General features: G+C 36.3%; 1 protein-coding gene across 1 annotated transcript; it reads right to left on the minus strand.

Moving 5' to 3' along the window:
* Window positions 1-454: 454 nt before the first annotated feature.
* Window positions 455-2,557, minus strand: LOC123674907 (transcription factor Dp-1). The gene has a single exon (XM_045610056.1). The coding sequence runs from the start codon at window positions 2,206-2,208 to the stop codon at window positions 784-786; it is 1,425 nt and encodes a 474-aa protein (XP_045466012.1). The 5' UTR covers window positions 2,209-2,557; the 3' UTR covers window positions 455-783.
* Between the last annotated feature and the right edge of the window lie 17,184 nt (window positions 2,558-19,741).

A 19,741-nucleotide genomic window follows, 5' to 3' on the forward strand; every position in this document is an offset into this window, starting at 1 on the left:
ATTATTAAAATTGACTTGCTCGTCATTGTTTTTATAATCTGTTATTGACATTGACAAATCGATACCAATAACTACTAGTATTTATAATATATTGATTTCAATTAGATGAGAAGCCTTTCGAAAATTCTTTCTTATTTTAAATTCTGACATGACAGGTTTTTATTTTGAAATATGGAACATTTAAGGATATGTCTCAAATGATCTAGATTTCAGTTTTATTGAATACTAATAAAGAAAGGCAAATTTTCATTCGAAAAGGACTGTTGATTATTTGAAATGAAAAGAAAACCAGTAAATGATCTCATATCATCTAAAAATAGTGTAATAAATGTTTTGTGTCAATCCTGACATCTCCATTCTTCTTCTTCCTATAGATCTCTTCACATATTCTATATAATATTCAAGACAGTGGCGTTCATTGAAAAATTTGAGCGATAATAATGAAACACTGCAATATTAAAAACAATTTTATTCAGGTTTTTTAACTAACTATGCTAATATACTCTAAAATAGCGATTCAGAAAAAAAATGAGAGCAAATTGAAGTTATCAATAGAATTTGAAAATACCAAACAGAAAATCCTATGTATTTTAATAATGTAATCTTAAATTAAAGAAAATATGGCTCTATAAAACAAAAAACAAATTCTTAAAGAGTCCAGAAAAACAGGTCAGTCTTGGTAAATTTTGCAAATTTTCATTCCTACCTACTCCTTATTTTCACTTGAAGCCAAAATTATGACCTGTACAATCTTAACCCATAAAAAATATATAATCGAAAAATTCAATCAATATCACTAGATAAATCAGATTCCCCTTCCACATCATCATCTGAGTAATCATCTCCACACGGAGATAAAGGATCAAAATTAGAAGAATGACGAGAACTTTCTTCATCTAAATGAACCCCTGTTAATTCTTCTGAACCCATTAAGAAGGATGTGCTAGTTCCAGCATCAACATCTAGGTTTTCTAAATCTTTGTTTTCACCTGATGCTAACTGAACCACATATTCTACCAGTGATTTAGGCACCATTGATTTAATTTTTTCCAGATTTTCAGGTGTAACAGTACCAGTATCTAAGCCCATAAACATACCAATAGACTTCAATATGTCAACATCATCGTTTATCTCAAACTTATCATTAAATTGAAAAATATACTCCAACTTATCATTGGAAATACTACAATCAATAATGGTTTTCTTATTTGTATTCACTACTATAAATGGTAATTGTATCGAAGAGTTGGGTGGAGGAGCTCCATGTGTTTCTTCCATTTGTTTATTTCTCTGTGCTAATTTCTTAAAAGCAATTTGATTTAAGATAAGTTCATGAAGTTGTTTTCTCTTTTCCCTAATACTATATAATTTTTTTTGTTTTTCCTTCTCCAGTTGCATACATTCTTGAAGGGAATTAGTAGGTAGTCCTATCCATTTGATTTCTTTTTTTTCTTTTGATATGATATTCATTGCCATTAGGACATTAAGAGCATCATATACCCTTCTCCTGATATTTTTCTGATCATATTGTTGGTCAGCTAACGAACTATTTGTCATGGGATTAGTGAATTCGGCAACTAATTCATCAGCCACTTCGTTGTATGTAGTAGTTCCTTTCTTTTGAACTTTTTCACAAACTTTCATTGAAAAATGTCTCAAGCCTTTACCTACTTTATCTGATTTTCTAGATCTTTTAGAATCATGGACATAATCCATCTCAAGGGGGTCCTGCCTCTTTCGCTGAAGAATTGGTGGTGAAACTGTTTTAATATTTTGAGACGATTGTTGTACTTGTTGAGCTACTGCAAAACTTTGAGGATTTGCCTGTTGCATTTGTACTGTGTTCTGATGAGATGTAGTATTCACAAATCGAATGTTTTGCATTTGGGATGGACTTAGATGTATAGTTTTTGGACCTTTCACCACTGAGTTCATATTCACATGTATTGGTACTGTTTTTGTAACTATATTAGACCCGATAGTTTTAATTATCGGTGATTGCGGAGTAGTGTTCATCAACTGTGTTATTTCTTGACCACTAGCCGAAGTGGTCTTGAATATTTTTATAGGTTGTGTAGTCACATTTGAAGTTAGAATTCCGCCAACAGATTTGCCACTAGCTTGAGAAGTTTGCACCAATTTTATCATTTGTGGTTGTCCATTTGCACCTTGTATAAGCCAACCTGTTGTATTGCCTGGTTGGGACATTTTGTAGTTTTCAAAAATTGAGAACACACTTTAGAACATTGTTTTCACTTCTCGAATCACAAAACAATTTCGAAATTGTTAGAAACCAGCCATTCTTCAACGAAAATAGGTATAAAATTCTTCGAAGTGTAACTTAAAATATACTTTGAATGAAAATTTCGATTTATGTTTTCTATAATTTGACTGGATTTGGCTCCCAACTCCACGATAAAAAAGTTAACATAGAAAATTTCAATAGCCTCTATGCCGAATGTCAATTCATAAAAGCAACACAAACAAGAATTTCATATTATTTTTCGAATTATATTGAGGAAAATGTTAGTCAATTCATTGCCATTATTCACAATTAGTATCCTCTCAAAATTCGAAATTTATCGTATGGCATTCAAAGTCTTATATGTATTCCCGGTGTTCACTAGTTCTTGGCGCGAAAAATGTCATCATCGATGAAAGGTATTAGAGAAATATTTAATTTGCTTTGATTATTAAAAACTATCAAAAAAACTGTGTTGAACTGTTAAAAAAATTATCATAGACTATTGGAAAATTATATATCAGCCAGATTATGAGTAGAGCAGTATCAGCTAATGTCATATAAAACAGATTGTAGCGCCACTAGCACTAGATGAAACCTTAGATAATATATAACCATAGACTGCTAATCATTGGTTTACATTATTACACGTAAATACAGGTGTTAATCTTATTCAGAAAAAAAGAAATTCAAATGTTTATCGAAAGTAGAACATTTCTGTGAAACACTGATTTTATCACCTTTTTGCTTTTTCACAAAATTTTCCATTTTATTCTATGTTCTAAGGTCGAAGGTAGTCGATTTAACCTCAAAACGACATTGACAGAAAGATGACATGAGCGCCATAACAAACGATGTGGAAATCAAATATCTCGAAAACTGTGAGACTTTCATATAAAAGATTTTTTCACTTCAGGGAGAGCAAATTCAGATCTTCATTCCGTATTCGTTTGATGTGGTGTTTTTGGGACACCCTGTATATTTCTATTTTGTTGAATATTGTATGTAAATTTTTCTGGTACCAGATATTTTTAAAATTCAATTTGTAAAATTCATTTGAATATAAGAGTTGTTTGATCGACTTGGGTTTTTGTCCCTTCCATTTGGTAAATTCAGAGATCAGAACCATGACTTAAAACAAACGACTGAGCTCGGGCATTTTGAGTTGTAACAAAAAGGTTACACATCATTTTGGCGCCCAACGTGGGGCTGCTAAAGTCCTTTCGAACATTCGATCACTAGAATACTAGTTTTCCTGGTGGAAGTGACTAGTAATTCGGGGTTGATCATTATTCTCGTTCCAGATAGTTCAAATAATTATTTTTGGTATCATCTCTCAGCAATTATATCTGATTTTTCAGTAGGCATTAATTTTTTCGGCTTTTTTAAATCAGTTTTCAACTTTTTCTTTTACTTACTATATAGTTCCTTTGAATTTTTCTATCGTGGAGAATATCTCTCAACAGAATGAACTCGATTCGAGGTATTGAGATCCCGTCATGAGTGGATGACAAACGTAAAATTTTGAGTGGTTTACTGTCCCAGGAATCCTTGGATCGTAGTTTCACTATCTTATCTGATCCTTTTTCTTTCAAAGAAAATGTCGAAGGCATTAAAGAGAGTTTGGCATATTTGAAAGAGATTTGCGCTAGGTCAACTCAAATTCCCTACAAATTGATTACAATCGTATACTCACTCATATAACTGATAGAATTTAACAGCAACCGGTTGATAAAGATGATGAATCTGCTATCAGACAGGATTTTTATGAATAAGTCCTTATGTTGGAGTCTGATATATCAGAAAAGGTGTTACCTTGTGAAGCTCATTTTCCTTCTACCTCAACTCCTGTGAAATCCGTAGGTTTGCATCATCCTGTGTCTCTTGTCAAAGCTCCAACTAATTCTGAATGTATACCTGTGTACAAGTGGGGTTTAAAGAAGTTTTCCATTCTTAGAGATGGTTGAGCCCCTTGAAATTGTACAAATTCGGACCTATTCGACTCTGTAGGGGATTTGTTCGAAAATGATGCGTGGATTTGATGGCATAAGAACTACATCAAGAATCGTTTCCTAAACTGGAACGAACTCGTTGATGCAGATGCACTGAAATCCACATAACCTGTCCAATAGCTGCAACCTCAAGTTCATGAAGTTTTCTTCCTTATGATTGATTTGATTGATTGTATTTTCATAATCTTGTAGTGTTCTGTGATGTATACGGATTTTAGTTCAGAGAGTACCTGCTGTAGCTCAATTAAAGTTTGTTAATGGTAAATGTAGCGCTTTTGGCAATTATCTCGCAACCCTCGGATTGTTCGGAATCGTTCGATTATTACATCCAGATTCAGGGCAGTTCCAGTGGCGACTTGTTGTAAAGTGTGCTTTTTTTTAGAGCTCTCTCTCAATCTAATCCTCGTAAGGGTGTAGTGACATCATGTCGCGACTCTTTGAACGAGCTGCTTCCAGGACTCCCTATCTTGGCCATGATGAACGGCTTCGTGCATATTCTCCCCAGTTAGAATTTTAAGTTGGTCTATCCATCGTGATGGTGAGCGTCCCCTAGGTCTTCTTCCCTCGATTTTTCCTTCGATGATTAATTTTTCCATTCCATCCGATCTCCTGGCAATGTGTCCAAAATATCTAAGTTACTGTTGACTAACCATGGTCGACAATCTTATTTGTATGCCCAGTTGTCTCAGAATCGACTCATTGGTGCGACGAGCAGTCCATGGTATTCTAAGGAGGCGTCTATAACACCACATTTCCAATGCATCGATTCTTCGTCGATCTGCCATTTTTAATGTCCAAGTCTCTGCTACATATGTTGCGATAGGAAAAATGAGTGATTTGACTAGCCTAACCTTGGTTCTTGCTGTTATTGCGGTATCCCTCCAGATACGGGCCAATTTCGCTGTAGCGTTTCTCGTCATCGCTATGCGCTTTCAAATTTCGTGCTCACATTCGCCGGTGTTCGTCACAATAGATCCCAGATACTCGAAGCGGTTGACAACTTCGAGGTCAGCAATCCTTGTGATGTCTGGACTGTTATTGTTAAGGCGATCTACTATCATCACCTTGGTCTTAGATTTGTTGATTTCGAGACCATATACTGCGCTTTTGTTTTCTAATCTTCGTATTAAAATTCGCAGTTCACCCTCGTCTTGGACTATTATCAATGCGTCGTCAGCGTATCGTAGATTGCTAATCTTCTTACCACCAATTGCAATGCCTCCATTCCAGTTCTCGAGGATCTCTCTCATAATGTACTCGCTGTAAATGTTAAAGAGAAGAGGAGACAGAATGCATCCCTGTCTCACTACAGAAGCTGTTGAAAACTCGTCTGAGTGGAAATCATTGACTCTTACCGTCGCTGTGCCTGAAGAGTATAATTGCCGAATGAGGCGCACCAGATGTGTTGGCGGTTCCATTCCCAACAGAATCCTCCACAGTTTCGGCCACCATACCCTATCGAAAGCTTTTTTGAAATCGACAAAACACAATATCATTTTTACGTTGAATTCTCTTGCTTTCTCAATCAGTTGTCGTACATTCAAAATCTGCTCTCGAGTCCCTTTCCCTGGAACAAATCCTGTCTGTTCAATGGGTATTTGCGGTAAAAGGAAAGCTTTCAGTCTTTCGTTCAATATTGTGAGCATGACTTTGCTTGCGTGTGTGATGAGTGCGATGGTTCGGTAGTTTTCACATTCTAGTGGTGAACCCTTTTTGTACAATGGTATGCATGTGGATTGACACCATTTCTTCGGCCAGTATCCCGATTCCCAAATTTTTCGACACAGAGCGTGAAGAACGTCAACGCCCAGTTCTCCCATGCTTTTCAAAACCTCAGCAGTTATTCTATCGGATCCTGGTGACTTTTGATTTCGTAGCCTTCTCACTGCGCGTTCTACCTCTTCCCTTAGAATCTCAGGTTCAAGGTCTTTTAAATGGTCTTCCGGTACGGTATCTGGAGTATCCTGGAATAATTGGAAGCAGTAATCCCTCCATACTTTGGCTATACCTTCCACATCTGTGATAATATTTCCTTGCTTGTCCTTTATGATCTGAGTCTTAGCTTTGAATTCTCGAGATAAATATTTCACTTTGTTGTATAGTTCTTTAGAGTAATTCGCAGTCGCATGCATTTCTAGATCTCCGCATATTTTGTTTATGTGCTCGTTTTTATCTCTTCGGCAAGCTTGTTTTATTTCATTGTTTATTTCTTTAAGCATAAGTTTCTGCTGCTCTGCATCTGTAACTGTTTGTCGTATGGTCAGTCTTTTATCAATTAATTCCAAGGTTTTGTCTGACATCCAATGTTGGCGCTTCGTTGTTCTATCAGATTTTTGAACTCTACTGGCTGCTTCAACAATCCATTTTTCGGTTCTATCCCAAACTGTATCACAACTTCCTGTTATTTCTGGCGGACCACTCTCTCGAAGAGCATCTTGAAAGCGTATTGGGTCAGGAATGGTTAATTTTCTGAATTTCGATTTAACCTTTGGTTTGTTGAATTTGACCTTAAGAGAAGCCCACAATAAACGATGATCGGATCCACACTCTGCACCGGGTTTGGTCTTAGTGTACGGAAAGAAGTTCTCCACCTTTTGTCAATAAGAGTCAATTTGATTTTTGTGTTGTCCATTAGGAGATGTCCAGGTATAGAGGCGGCGTATGTGATGCTTAAATATGGTGTTCATTATAGTTAAACTATTGTCAATGGCAAACTGGATTAGTCTGTTACCTTGTTCGTTACGTTTGCCAATCCCATAACGCCCCACTGTATCTCTCAAATGGTCATCAGCTCCTGTGCATCCTACTTTGGCGTTAAAGTCGCCCATTAAGACCGTAATCCCCTTGGGTTTTAAGGACGTCATAGTCTTCTAAAAGTGCATAGAAGTCTTCTATATCTTGGTCGCAGGCGTCAGTGGTGGGCAGATAAACTTGGATAATGTGAATTTCAGCGCGCAAATGAAAACATATCAGTGATACGATATTTCACTCAGAAATTCAGAGTTTCTGGGTTTTTTCGAAAATTTTCATTTTTTTTTCAGCAATTTTTTAAATATGATAGATTTAAATGCTAACTTACTTATCTGAAAAATTTTTTTGCCCGTTCCTTCATGAGTTTCACAGTTTCAGATGAAAATGCATTTTTAGTATTTGTTCATCAGTGCGTAGCTAGATCAGTTCACTTAAAAAATTGAAAAAATAAAGTTCAGTAAACAGTATGGCCTCCTCGAATATCAACCACATCTTGATAACGTTTGCATACTCTTTATCAGATTGTTGAAGGGCTATTGTAATGAGTTCAAGATGAATAAACTAGGTAGAATCAATCAAATCAGTTTAACAAGCTCAGCGTTTTTTAAAGTCTATATTTAAATGAACACACTAACATTATGAGTTGCATGAGAGAAGACAGAATTTCAAAAATGTTCATTAATAAAAATCATAGATAAATACCTACATTCTGTGTATAATGACAGATCAAAAGAAATAGGAGAAAAAAACTGTCCTCAGTAGAGTTCACCCAACATGGGTGTTTAACATGAACATAAACAGATGGCGGTACATGTACTCAAAATAATATTTAATATATTTCAATTTTCAACACTCCCATCTATTGAATATAATTTTTAGAGTTGTCAAAATTAAAAGGAAAAATTCAAATTAAATAACTAAACTAAACTTATTTTTTCCACAAACATTTTATGTTTGACTGTGGGTAGACTTTTCGTTAAAATTTCTGTCGTCATATCAGATGACGCCAAGTATTCTAATTTGATAACCTTTATTAGCCACCGTTTCTCGAATAAAATGGTACCTAACATCTATATGTTTGGAGCGTGAATGAAATATAGGATTCAAAGCTAATTTTTGAGCAGATTGATTGTTAATGAATAATTAAAAGGAATCCAGACCTTCATTCAATTCCTGATAGAAATTCGTCAAATATATGGCTTTCTTGGTAGCTTCACCCATCGCCATATATTCGGCTTCAGTGCTGCTAAGTCCAGTACTCTTTTGTTTGATATTTTTCTAGGAAATAGCTCCACCCGTTAGCTTGAATACAAAGCAAGTAAAAAATTATCAATCTAGTTTATTGGATCCCCAATCTGCATCTGAATAGCCTTCTAGGTTAAGTCAACGATGGTTCCATGCCTTGGCGCATCCACCAATTCACAGGTGGAGTTTCCTTCTAATTACTGCATTTTTTTATCATAGCTTGGTTCCATCTGTGCTTATCTGGTCTTGATAGGGCTTTTGACGCTCATTGGTATATCGTCTATATCAGTTTAAACCTTGCAAACGTAGGTTACGTATTCTTCCAATCTCTTCTTTGGTACTCTGACTCTCTTTGATCTACGAGGGATATTTGATTCTTCATCATCCGAGTCTAAGGAGTCTTCATGATCTTCTGTTTCCCCCACTGAATTGGTATCTTCTTGCTTCTCGTCCAAGCCAAAGTTTTCATTGACTAAAATTTCTTTAGCTTCTTTCTAATCACGACTGGTTATGATTCTTCTGACATATGATTCTTCTGACATATAATCTATATCCTTTAACGTTTTCTCCAAATCCAAATAGTATCATTTTCTTGGATTTTTTCCTTCCATTTCAGTCGATTGGCTTCTGGAACATGAACCATAAACTCTTTGCCAAACATTCTAAGGTGATTAATATCTGGTTTCTTACCAGATTCTGGCTGCATACCAGAGTTCGAATGGGGTTCGGTAATTCAGACCTCTTTCTATACACCTATTTCTGAGATATATGGCTGTATTTATAGCCTCGGCCCAAAAAGTTTTAGGGAGCTCAGCATCTAACCTAACCTATTGTTATGAATTTATTTAGGATGAATAAAACTAGGTAGAATCAATTGAATCAGTTCAACAAGCTCAGCGTTTTATAAAGTCAAAACCGGGTGATTCACCGGGATGGCCTATTAGACGTTTATGGAAAACTCATCATAATCTTGAGCTGAATATTTGCATATTGGGGTTTGAGACAATGATCTTTCTCCCTAAAATATTTCCAGATCTCTATAACTCCCGATTATACCGGAAACAGACTACTTCTTCCTTATTTCAAACGGCACACCCAGTATATTATTCATCATTAGATAGTGTTTTTGATGATTATTTCGGCAATATGCTATACCTTGGGTGAAAACCTAACAATTCAAGAGTTAATGGGATTCTTATAAAATAAATAGTGGCGATGAGGACATTTTTTTGAATATTTCCAAAATGACCAAAAATGTACAGAGTATTTATAAGAAGATCATGAACTTGGACAATTCAAATTCATCAAAACTCAAGACTTTCAAATTAGAACCTATATTTTTTATTATTTTAGTCGATTCTACGTACAAAAATAGTGGGGGTTACTTAAGCAAACCTTATACCTAAAATGAATAATTCAAGAGTTATCGAGGAAGAACTTTAAATGCGGAAAAATAGGTATAAGGAGGTGATTGGTAAAAATCGAAAGCTCTTTGTAGCTTATCTCAAGTGTGTTCGATGGCATTGAGGGTTGGCGAGCGAGAGGGCAAGGTCAAATGCGGAATAATAATAATAAAAGCCGTGTGGAAAGCAGCTCAAGAATTCTCCCACCGTAGCTCTGCGGATCGTAAAAAGCGATCAAAGGCCGTCTCCTCCACGACACGGAGGAACCCATGAATGATGGTGAATTTAAGAAATAGGAATATAGAGCCGCTGCCTGAGGTTCGTCAGGGCGTGTCTGGAGCCGGCGCTGGACATGACAGTATGCGGGACGTCGGTGACAGAGTGCTAAGGAGACGGGCGTCTGTCGAACAAAATGCTACGCCTCCACAATCTCAACATTCTAGGAGAAGAATAACACGAGTTTCTCCGACCGCTGAAGGTGCTACGCAGGATCCCCAACCAGCGCTCACCCAAGCAGGTCTACCAAGAAGACGCATGAAATGGACAAGTTCGATAAATGAAACGATCATGCGCATATATTATGAAGTGACTAATATGGAAGAGGATAAAATAGGCTACCGTCAAAAATTATTTGCAGAATTCCACAGAAACTACCCCGAACTTCAAGTTTCTGAGCAAAGAGTAGCCGACCAATACCGGGTCATATTGAGAAATAAACTTGTACCCGACGAGAGACTTAACACCATAAAAAATGAAGTCCAACTGAGGCTACAGAATAGGAACCTCACTAACAACGAAACGACAATTGAAGAAAACTACGATTGTGCTGAAAACCAACACAACATCAATGCACAAATGAACTCTGAGGAACAAAACAACACAGATATGATAGCAATAAGTGATGCTCAACGACGGAATATATATGCTGCACCCGTCGAAAATCCAGAAGAAGACCAAAGAGAACTACTGGAGCGACTATTTGCCACAATGAATCGATGCGTTATAGATTTTGAGGGTTCAGATCCATTGAGACGACCGCTTCTGCCAAGATTGAGGACATCTAAGAAACTATCTCATCTTCTGGTCATGACCAACAAGGAGATTATACCCAAGTATCTTTCTGACTACCATGATCTCGAATCATTACACCTCATCATATACTGTGCAGCATTTTCAATAGCAACAGTGCTAGGTGTGAAGCCAAAACCTAAAAGTCAGCAACCAGCAAGAGAACAACAACAAAATAAACCACATTGGCAAAAAAGGCTAGAAGACAAAGTTCATAGCATCCGCCAAGATATTGGGAGGCTCACCCAATTTGCAAAAGGTTCGCCGTCTAGAAGATTACAAAGAATGGTGAATATAATAATGGATCGTCACCGGCAACATACAACGTATGATCCAAACAATGAAAATGCTCAACAAATTTTAGACACACTGAAACAAAAACTTAGTGTGTACTCCGAAAGACTCAGAAGATACAATGAGAGCTATAGAAGAAAACAGGATAATATGATTTTTGAAAACTCCGAAAGAAAATTCTATAGAATGTTAAACAATAATATGTCAGCAACACCAGGAAGTTATCCAACCGTCGAGGATATTGAGAATTTTTGGACAGATCAACTGGCTACACCAACCCCCTACAACTCCCAGGCTGATTGGATAAGAAGTGAAGAGAAATCCTGTGAGACAATAGAACAAATGTCTCATAACGCAGTTTCAATAGAAGAATTCCATGAAATATTGAAAAACACACACAATTGGAAATCACCCGGCCCAGATGGAATCCACAACTTTTGGTTGAAAAAATTTTGGTGTATACACGGCAGGCTAGTTGAAACCATAAATGGTGTTATAAGTAATCCAACGGAAATGCCCAAATTTTTAACAACAGGGACCACTTACCTCTTACCGAAGGATATGCAACACACAGCGGATCCATCAAAATACAGACCAATTACATGTCTACCAACAATATATAAAATCATCACATCATGTATAGCATCTCGTATCTACAAACATTGCGAGACAAATAATATAATGACAGCACAGCAGAAAGGATGTTCCAAGAATGCACTAGGATCGAAGGAACTGCTGATAATAGATTCCATCATATGCAACCAAGCCTTCAAAAAACACAGAAATCTTTTTATGACATATTTTGACTATAAGAAGGCCTTCGACTCTATTCCACATGGGTGGCTGACCAAAATTTTGGAAATATACAAGATCGATCCAATTACAATAAACTTTCTGAAGTATGCAATGTGCAACTGGAGAACGAATATCGAACTCTCTACGGCGAACATAACTACTAAAGATATTCCAATAAAAAGGGGAATTTTCCAAGGGGATTCGTTAAGTCCCTTATGGTTCTGCTTGGCGCTGAACCCCCTTTCTAAACAACTGAATGCTACTGGAAAAGGTTTCAATGTCAAAGGAAACAGAAATACTATTGCACTCAATCATTTGCTATACATGGATGACCTAAAACTTATAACAGGCAACAAAAACCACTTGCAAATTATGGTCAAACTGGTGGAAAATTTTTCGGAAGACGTGGGGATGAAATTCGGATTGGACAAGTGTCGTACTATTAGCGTAGTGCGTGGAAAAATCCAAGATGAACCGATAGCTCTCTCCAATGGACAGGAGATAGAAGCAATGAAATCGGACGATCTCTATAAATACCTAGGAATGAAACAAAACCGACGAATAAACCATCAAAGAATGAAGGAAGACTTAACAACTGAGTTCATTAGGAGAATCAACAAAATTTTAAAAACAAACCTCAACAGCAAGAACATGACAAGAGCTATCAATACATATGCATGTTCAATTCTTACATACTCTTTCGGTATCATTCCATGGACCAAAACAGATATAGAAAACCTACAACGTAAAATGAGAACCTTGATGACGAAAGCACACAAGCACCATCCGAAAAGTAGCATTGAGAGGACGACACTGCCGAGGAATAAAGGAGGCAGAGGTCTGCTAGACATCATGGAACTTGCCCATGGGCAAATTGAATGCCTACGAACATATTTCAAAGACAAATCAGGCATGTCAGAGATCTACAAAGTACTGTGTGAAGCAGACGAATCAACACCTTTACAACTGCACAAGGAGCAATTGTCATACAACCACCAGACAATCCAAGAAAAACTGCAAAGATGGAGAGAAAAGCCCCTACATGGACGACATTTCAATGAGGTGAACCAGGATCATGTCGACATTGAAGCGTCGAACTATTGGCTCACATCAGGTGCGATGTATCCAGAAACGGAAGGATTTCTTTTAGCCATCCAAGATCAAGTGATCTCAACAAAAAATTACTGCAAGCATATCATAAAGGATCGAACTATTACTGACGATCGATGCCGTTATGGGTGTCCAACGAATGAGACAATTCAACATATCACGGGAGGATGTCAAATGTTTGCAGGAAATGAATATAAAGAGAGACACGATGCAGTAGGAAAGATACTACACCAAGAAATGGCAACTAAATTAACACTAATTCATTCTGAAAAAGTGCCATATTACAAGTACCGACCGGAAACCATCCTAGAAAACGAGCGCTATAAACTGTACTGGGATCGTACAGTTTTGACTGATAAAACAGTCCCTCACAACAGGCCAGATATATTGCTAGTTGATAAACATCAAAAGTCAGCACTACTCATCGACGTAGCTATACCTAATAACAACAACATGCGTCAAAAAGAGGTCGAAAAAATTTCAAAATATAGGGACCTCGAATTTCAGATAAAGCGCCAGTGGGGAATGATATCAACGAGAACTATTCCAATTATTATCTCAACAACAGGAATAGTACCCAAAAATCTCAAGAGAAATATCAAGCAACTAGGACTTAGTGAGTATATATGTAATATAATGCAAAAAGCTGTTCTTTTAGGTACTGCAAGGACGGTGAGAAAATTCCTAGGAAACGAAGGACAGGTCCAAGGAACGCGTGTAAGAGGACCAGAAGTTCGACGAGAACCAGGGGGACCACAAGGACCGGACACGACCGAGCTCTACCCTTCTGATATTTTAAATATCTGGGACTGAGTGAATGTTCCTCTTAGCGAGGAGTGAGAAGCCGACGGCGAGGAGAAATCCTACGCGTATAGGCAAAAGTCGAATAATAATAATAATAATAGTTTATTGATCCTTTTAGACAAACAAGGTATGTATAGGACAAGTCACAAATGCAAAAATAATAACAATTCAGACATTTTCTAAGCTATCATTATAGTACTCATTAGCACTATAAAAACACTTCTTTAGAAGTAAAGACTTAACAACTTTCTTAAATTTAAATAAATTGAGCGACTTAATGTTACTAGGTAGATGGTTAAATAACTCAATACACTGGTACTTAGGTGACATTTCAAATTTTGATGTCTTATGTTTGGGAATTGACAATATTTTCTTATTCCTAGTGTTATGGGAATGAAAGCTTGACAATTTTACAAAACTTTCCTCATTTTCCTTTGCAAAAACCAAACATCTCAATATGAAAATGGAAGCCAGTGTCAATATCCTATTTTCTAAGAAAACTGGTCTACAAGAGGATCGTGGAGATACGTTGAATATCATACGTAAAATTCTTTTTTGAATAATAAAGACTCTATCAGTTTCTGTCGAATTACCCCATACCATGATATTATACGATAGGTGACTAAATACTAAACTATAGTATACATTCATAAGTGAGCACAACGGAAGTAGATACCTGACACGACTTAAAGCATAATAAGAACTGTACAGCTTTTTACATACTTCATCAACGTGTGAATTCCACTTTAAGTGCCTATCGATATAGATACCTAGGAACTTCGTGCAGTTCTTTGATGTAATAATAGAATCTGAATGTCGAACTACAAGGGTTCTATCATTATTCGAAATCGAGAAGTAAACACATTCAGTCTTGTTCACATTTATCATGATAGCATTAACATAGCACCATTCAACGAAGCAATGAACCAATAAATCGCACAACCCCTGTAGCTCCTCCAAAGTATCCGCAGCAACGGCTAATGAAAAATCATCAGCAAACAAGATTGCTCTTAGTATCTTCATCAGATCTGGACAAGTTTTAGACTTATTAATAAACAACCTCAACAAATTCTCAGGCAGATCGTTGATAAATATCAAAAACAAGAGCGGTCCCAAGACAGAGCCCTGAGGCACACCTAACTTCAAATTATGTTTACTGGATGAAGAATTCTGAACTCTGACGGATGCAACTCTGCCCTCAAGATAACTTCGAATCCAGTCATGAAATACTCCCCTAAATCCAAGATTGTAACATTTGTCTAATATGAATTGAAAGGAGATACTATCAAATGCTTTAGAAAGATCAAAAAATAATCCGGCAACATATGAGCCATTATCGAGGCAGTCGTATACAAATTCAACAAATTCAAAAACTCCAGTTTGAGTTGAGCGACCTGATCTGAAACCGTGCTGCGCAGAGGTAAGCACTTGAAACTTATCAAGGAATTTCATCATTCTATTGAACACTAATCGTTCAAATAGTTTGGGAAGACAACTGAGAACAGAAATAGGTCTATAATTACTAATATCATATACATCACCTTTTTTATAAACTGGAATAATAGTGGCCTTTTTGAGGAGATCAGGAAAAACTCCTGTGGTAACCGACATGTTAACCAAATAGGCGAAATGTCGACTGATATCAGGACCTATCATTTTCAAGATTCGCGCAGAGACAAAATCAACACCTAAGTCATTCTTAAGAGATTTCAATACGTCAGCAACCTCATGATCCATAACTGGATGAAAGAAAGAGTTATTATTCAGCATACATGAAGTAGTACATGAAGTGGACAATGAACTATTATAGTAACGGTTAAGGCTTATCTCCGCAACCGTTGTAAAATGGTTGGCAAACATCTCAGCTACAGTTTTGGCCTCATCGAACAAAACACCTTCAACAACAAGCTCTATGGTTCTTTGATCATTGCTTTTTTGTCCGGTCATAGTATTGACCAGATTCCACACAGTTCTATTTTTATTAGTAGATTTATCAATAAGATTACAGTGGAAATCTAATTTAGCATTTCTTAACAGATTATTATAAGAATGTTTGGCTGTTTTATACAAATTATAGGTAGATTCACTCCTGATATTGATATGTAACCAGTGAAGATTTTTCAGGTCTCGTTTCGCCGAAATAATTTCTGGAGAAGTAAATTTCTTGAGAACATTGACATTGTTGACATATCATGTGATAGGACAACAAGTTTCAAAAGAACTCTGAATCAAATTAACAAACACTTCAAAGCATTCATCAACATGTGGATATTTATACATTTCATGGAAATCACAATTTGAAATACAATATTCAAAATCCTTCAGATTTTGGCGACAAAGGTCTCTAACTAACTTCGATACATCATGATTTTTTAGGGGCAAATTTATTTGAAACTCGAGTGTAATAGCCCGATGATCACTAATATGAGGTTCGTAAACTTTAACATTACAATCAAGTAAATTTGCATTTGTTAAAACATAGTCAACTTTGATCGTGGATTTCCAGAGCTCTATGGGGACAATGCAGACCTCCATTGGTTGAACCAATGCACGTGCTCTTTGGCCCACTCCAATCGCAGTCGCATATAATTTCGAGTTAATGGAATCCTTCTCAAAAGTCGTCGAGAATGTAGAATAATACCTCGAAGTCTTTCATGAACTGTCTCAATCGAAACCAAAACACCAGAAGCGTTCAAAAGCCGCTGTTGCATTATTCGACAAATACTCAAAAGCTCTCTACGGGTAGACACAGTCAGAAACCGATCTTGTGCATGAGTGGTAGATCTTGGGCGTCCACTAGCTTTTTGGTCTTTCTGTCATGTCTTCAATTTCTCGTTATCGATGGACGAGTCGGAAAACTACGCTTTCACTTATTTGAAAGAATTCGCAACATCTCTATGATTACGTCCAGCCTCGATCATACCAATAACCCTATTGGCTTCATCTGTGCTAATTTTACTTTTAAGCATTATTGAAAAACAAAATTTGTAACTCTATGGGTTTATCTGATGGGGTACTGTTTTGCCAGTCGTGGCTATCATTGAATCTTCTTCTTCTTCTTAATTTAAGCCTAGGGCTTGTATATTCCACTTTAGTCCTCGGTGGATGTAGATATCCAGGAGTCTTTCCAGCGCTTAGGGGGTCTGCCGACTGGTCTTCTGGTACCTGGGATTCCGTCTCTATCATTGAATGATATTGCTTTTCATTCGTGAATGTCAAGTTTTCTTATTTATAGCCGTTTAAAGATGCAAATTTTGAATGGTTCACCCTGTGATAAACGACTAGTGCACGATTTGAAATTTTCAGCAGATTGAAAAGTATCATGTAGATATTAATGATGGAGATTATACAACTCATGTTCTGATAATAGTATATTATTCAACGAGCGGTAATGTAGGTCATAACTCACGCAGATGAAGTTTCATCAAGTGAGTTATGACCATTACCGCAAGTTGAATACTATAGGTATACTTTATCTACGACTATATCAATAAATACTAAGAAAAAAATACAGACCTAGAATATAGACAGAAGGAACGGGAAATAAACATATGTGTTCGATCCCGACTACAAGAGAGATGGAATCTTAGTGTCACCAATCACAGTCGAACTAGCTTCGGCTAACTCGAATCCAGTACAGAGTACAGACATATTGCAAACCCTTAATAGTTGCCTATAAAAATGCATTAAAATATACCAAAAAACATTCCCTGTAAACGACGACTTATTGATCTTACTGCTACAAACTCCTTTATATTTTTTTCGGGCAAGTAATTCTGTATGGTAACATTAGCTGTTTGTCTTTTGGAAATGTATACCTATATAATATTTCATCTTCACTATCTGAATTAATCGTTTTCAGCAAAACATTCACAATAATTAGATATCAACTTAATTTGAAAACGTCAAAATTATTAAAGTGACATTCTCTCGGACATTCCTCCCCCCAATAACAATAATGGAATGTTCCTTTTCGGCCAATCGAATAGAAGCAGAGAAGTATAGAAGCACAGATCCATATTTTCCGATTTATTATAGTGAGTTATAGTAGTGAGTTATTATAACTCACGATGTTTGTTAATAGATACTATTAATTGCTCGAAAGCAGTTGAATAATGAATATATAATTCAATAGGAGTAGATAAACCAATAGAATCCGTAAATTTCCCATAGTTACGGCTTATTGATAAGTGAATATACTACTTGACGACGTGGTATAATCGTTTTGGTGTTTCGCCTCCTGCCATATTGTGATCATTTCCATAGTAACATTCTTGGACGTTCGCCAAAAAATAAGTCAAGCTCAGCGAAATGTCATTGAATTATTAAAATGCAGTGCTTCGGTTATAGTTATTGCAATTATTCGTTATATAATCGTAAGGAATACCACTCGAGCATAGACAATAAATTTCGATTATACGAACCTCTTCACTCGACGTAATTCGCGAAACACCACTAGAACTGTGCTCTCGTGATGTTTCGCGAATTACGTCTAGTGAATCTGTGTACAATCGAATATTGTCTATGCACTTGTGATATTATAATGGATTATCTAGCAGTTTTTTATATCGCTTGGGTGTTTTGTTGTAGGGCCGTATCTAGGGCGTGGTGAGGGTGTCACTTGCCACGAACACAAGGTCCGCAGGAGCGCCCAAAAATATCAAAAGAAAAAAAAATTGAGCACCAGGCAAAATAATGAAAGATGACAACTAGGTTTTTATGTATACGTCATGATAGATAGATATATAGATAGAATTTATTGGTCTCGTAATATCAAATGACATAAGACAAGTCAGAATAGGAACAAATTGAAAATTTGAATTGAAAACTGAAATCAGAATTTACCTTAAAATACAAGAACTAAGCAATCATTTTAATGAACAAATACAGTAACGCAATACATAAACATAAAGAAAACACTAAAAATCACTAGAAACACACAGTTAAGTCAATATTTAAAATCAAGCAAAGTGAATGCTGCAGTCCGGACATAGTTCAATGAGTTTTCTCAAAATATTCCTCAACAGAATAGGGACACATGTCAACAAGATAGTTCTTTATTTCTTTTTTAAATTTATGCACAAATGTAATATCTTTTTTCTACATTCATGCAAAAAGCAAAACTTTATTGAACTATATTTAGTGGAAAAAGAAGTTCTTTATTGTACTAGTGCAATAAAGTTTTTATTGCACTCATCTATCATTCTACTTCAACGTGCTGTCATCATGACAAACAAAAACGTTCAAACCCACTACATATTTATCAGATATGCTGTGAGATTGGCAATACGTTTTAAACAGTTACATATTTTATATTATTTTGTATTAATGTTAGCAGCCAGAGATAAACAAACAATGCCTTCCCGAGAATAACTCCTTAATCAAAACTGATCCGATTTGTAACCGTCTACCTACATAGAGCAAACTGTCTGTACTATGACCACACCTCATGATAACATTTGCTTTTTGCGTGAACGTAGAAAAAATGTTGTATGCAACTCGTGCAAAAATTGTTTATTGCACTCGACGTGTTGTCCAACTCGGCCTAACGGCCTCGTCGGACAATTTCACGTCGAGTGCAATAAACGTTCACTTTTTGCACTTGTTGCATAAATAACTATAAAATGCATACAACGAGCGATGCCGAGGAATCTGGAAGCATTTCAAATATTGTTAGCCTTTCCTAGAATTTGCCTACTAAGAATAAAATAATTGCAAAATCAGCAAAACGGAATTACGTCTGTCAATCATGTGTATAGGAATAATAATTCAAATTTTTTGAGTTTTAATTTCAAGCGCTTGTAGCAAAAATATTGTTCCTAACTCTTGCGGGAAAGTATCCAACTCAACGGCAGTTTCGTGCGGGAAAGTACCACTTTCCGCACTTGTTAGGTAAATAACTATTTACTACGAGGCCACCCTACCTTCAAATAGTACTCCTTCAATTCAGTTTTTTGTGATTACTTTCGAAGGACTCAACCGATTCAGGTAATTTTTTTAATTTGAATCAATACAAA

Source organism: Harmonia axyridis, chromosome 1 (genome assembly GCF_914767665.1).
Source record: "Harmonia axyridis chromosome 1, icHarAxyr1.1, whole genome shotgun sequence".
NCBI classification, from domain to species: Eukaryota; Metazoa; Arthropoda; class Insecta; order Coleoptera; family Coccinellidae; genus Harmonia; species Harmonia axyridis.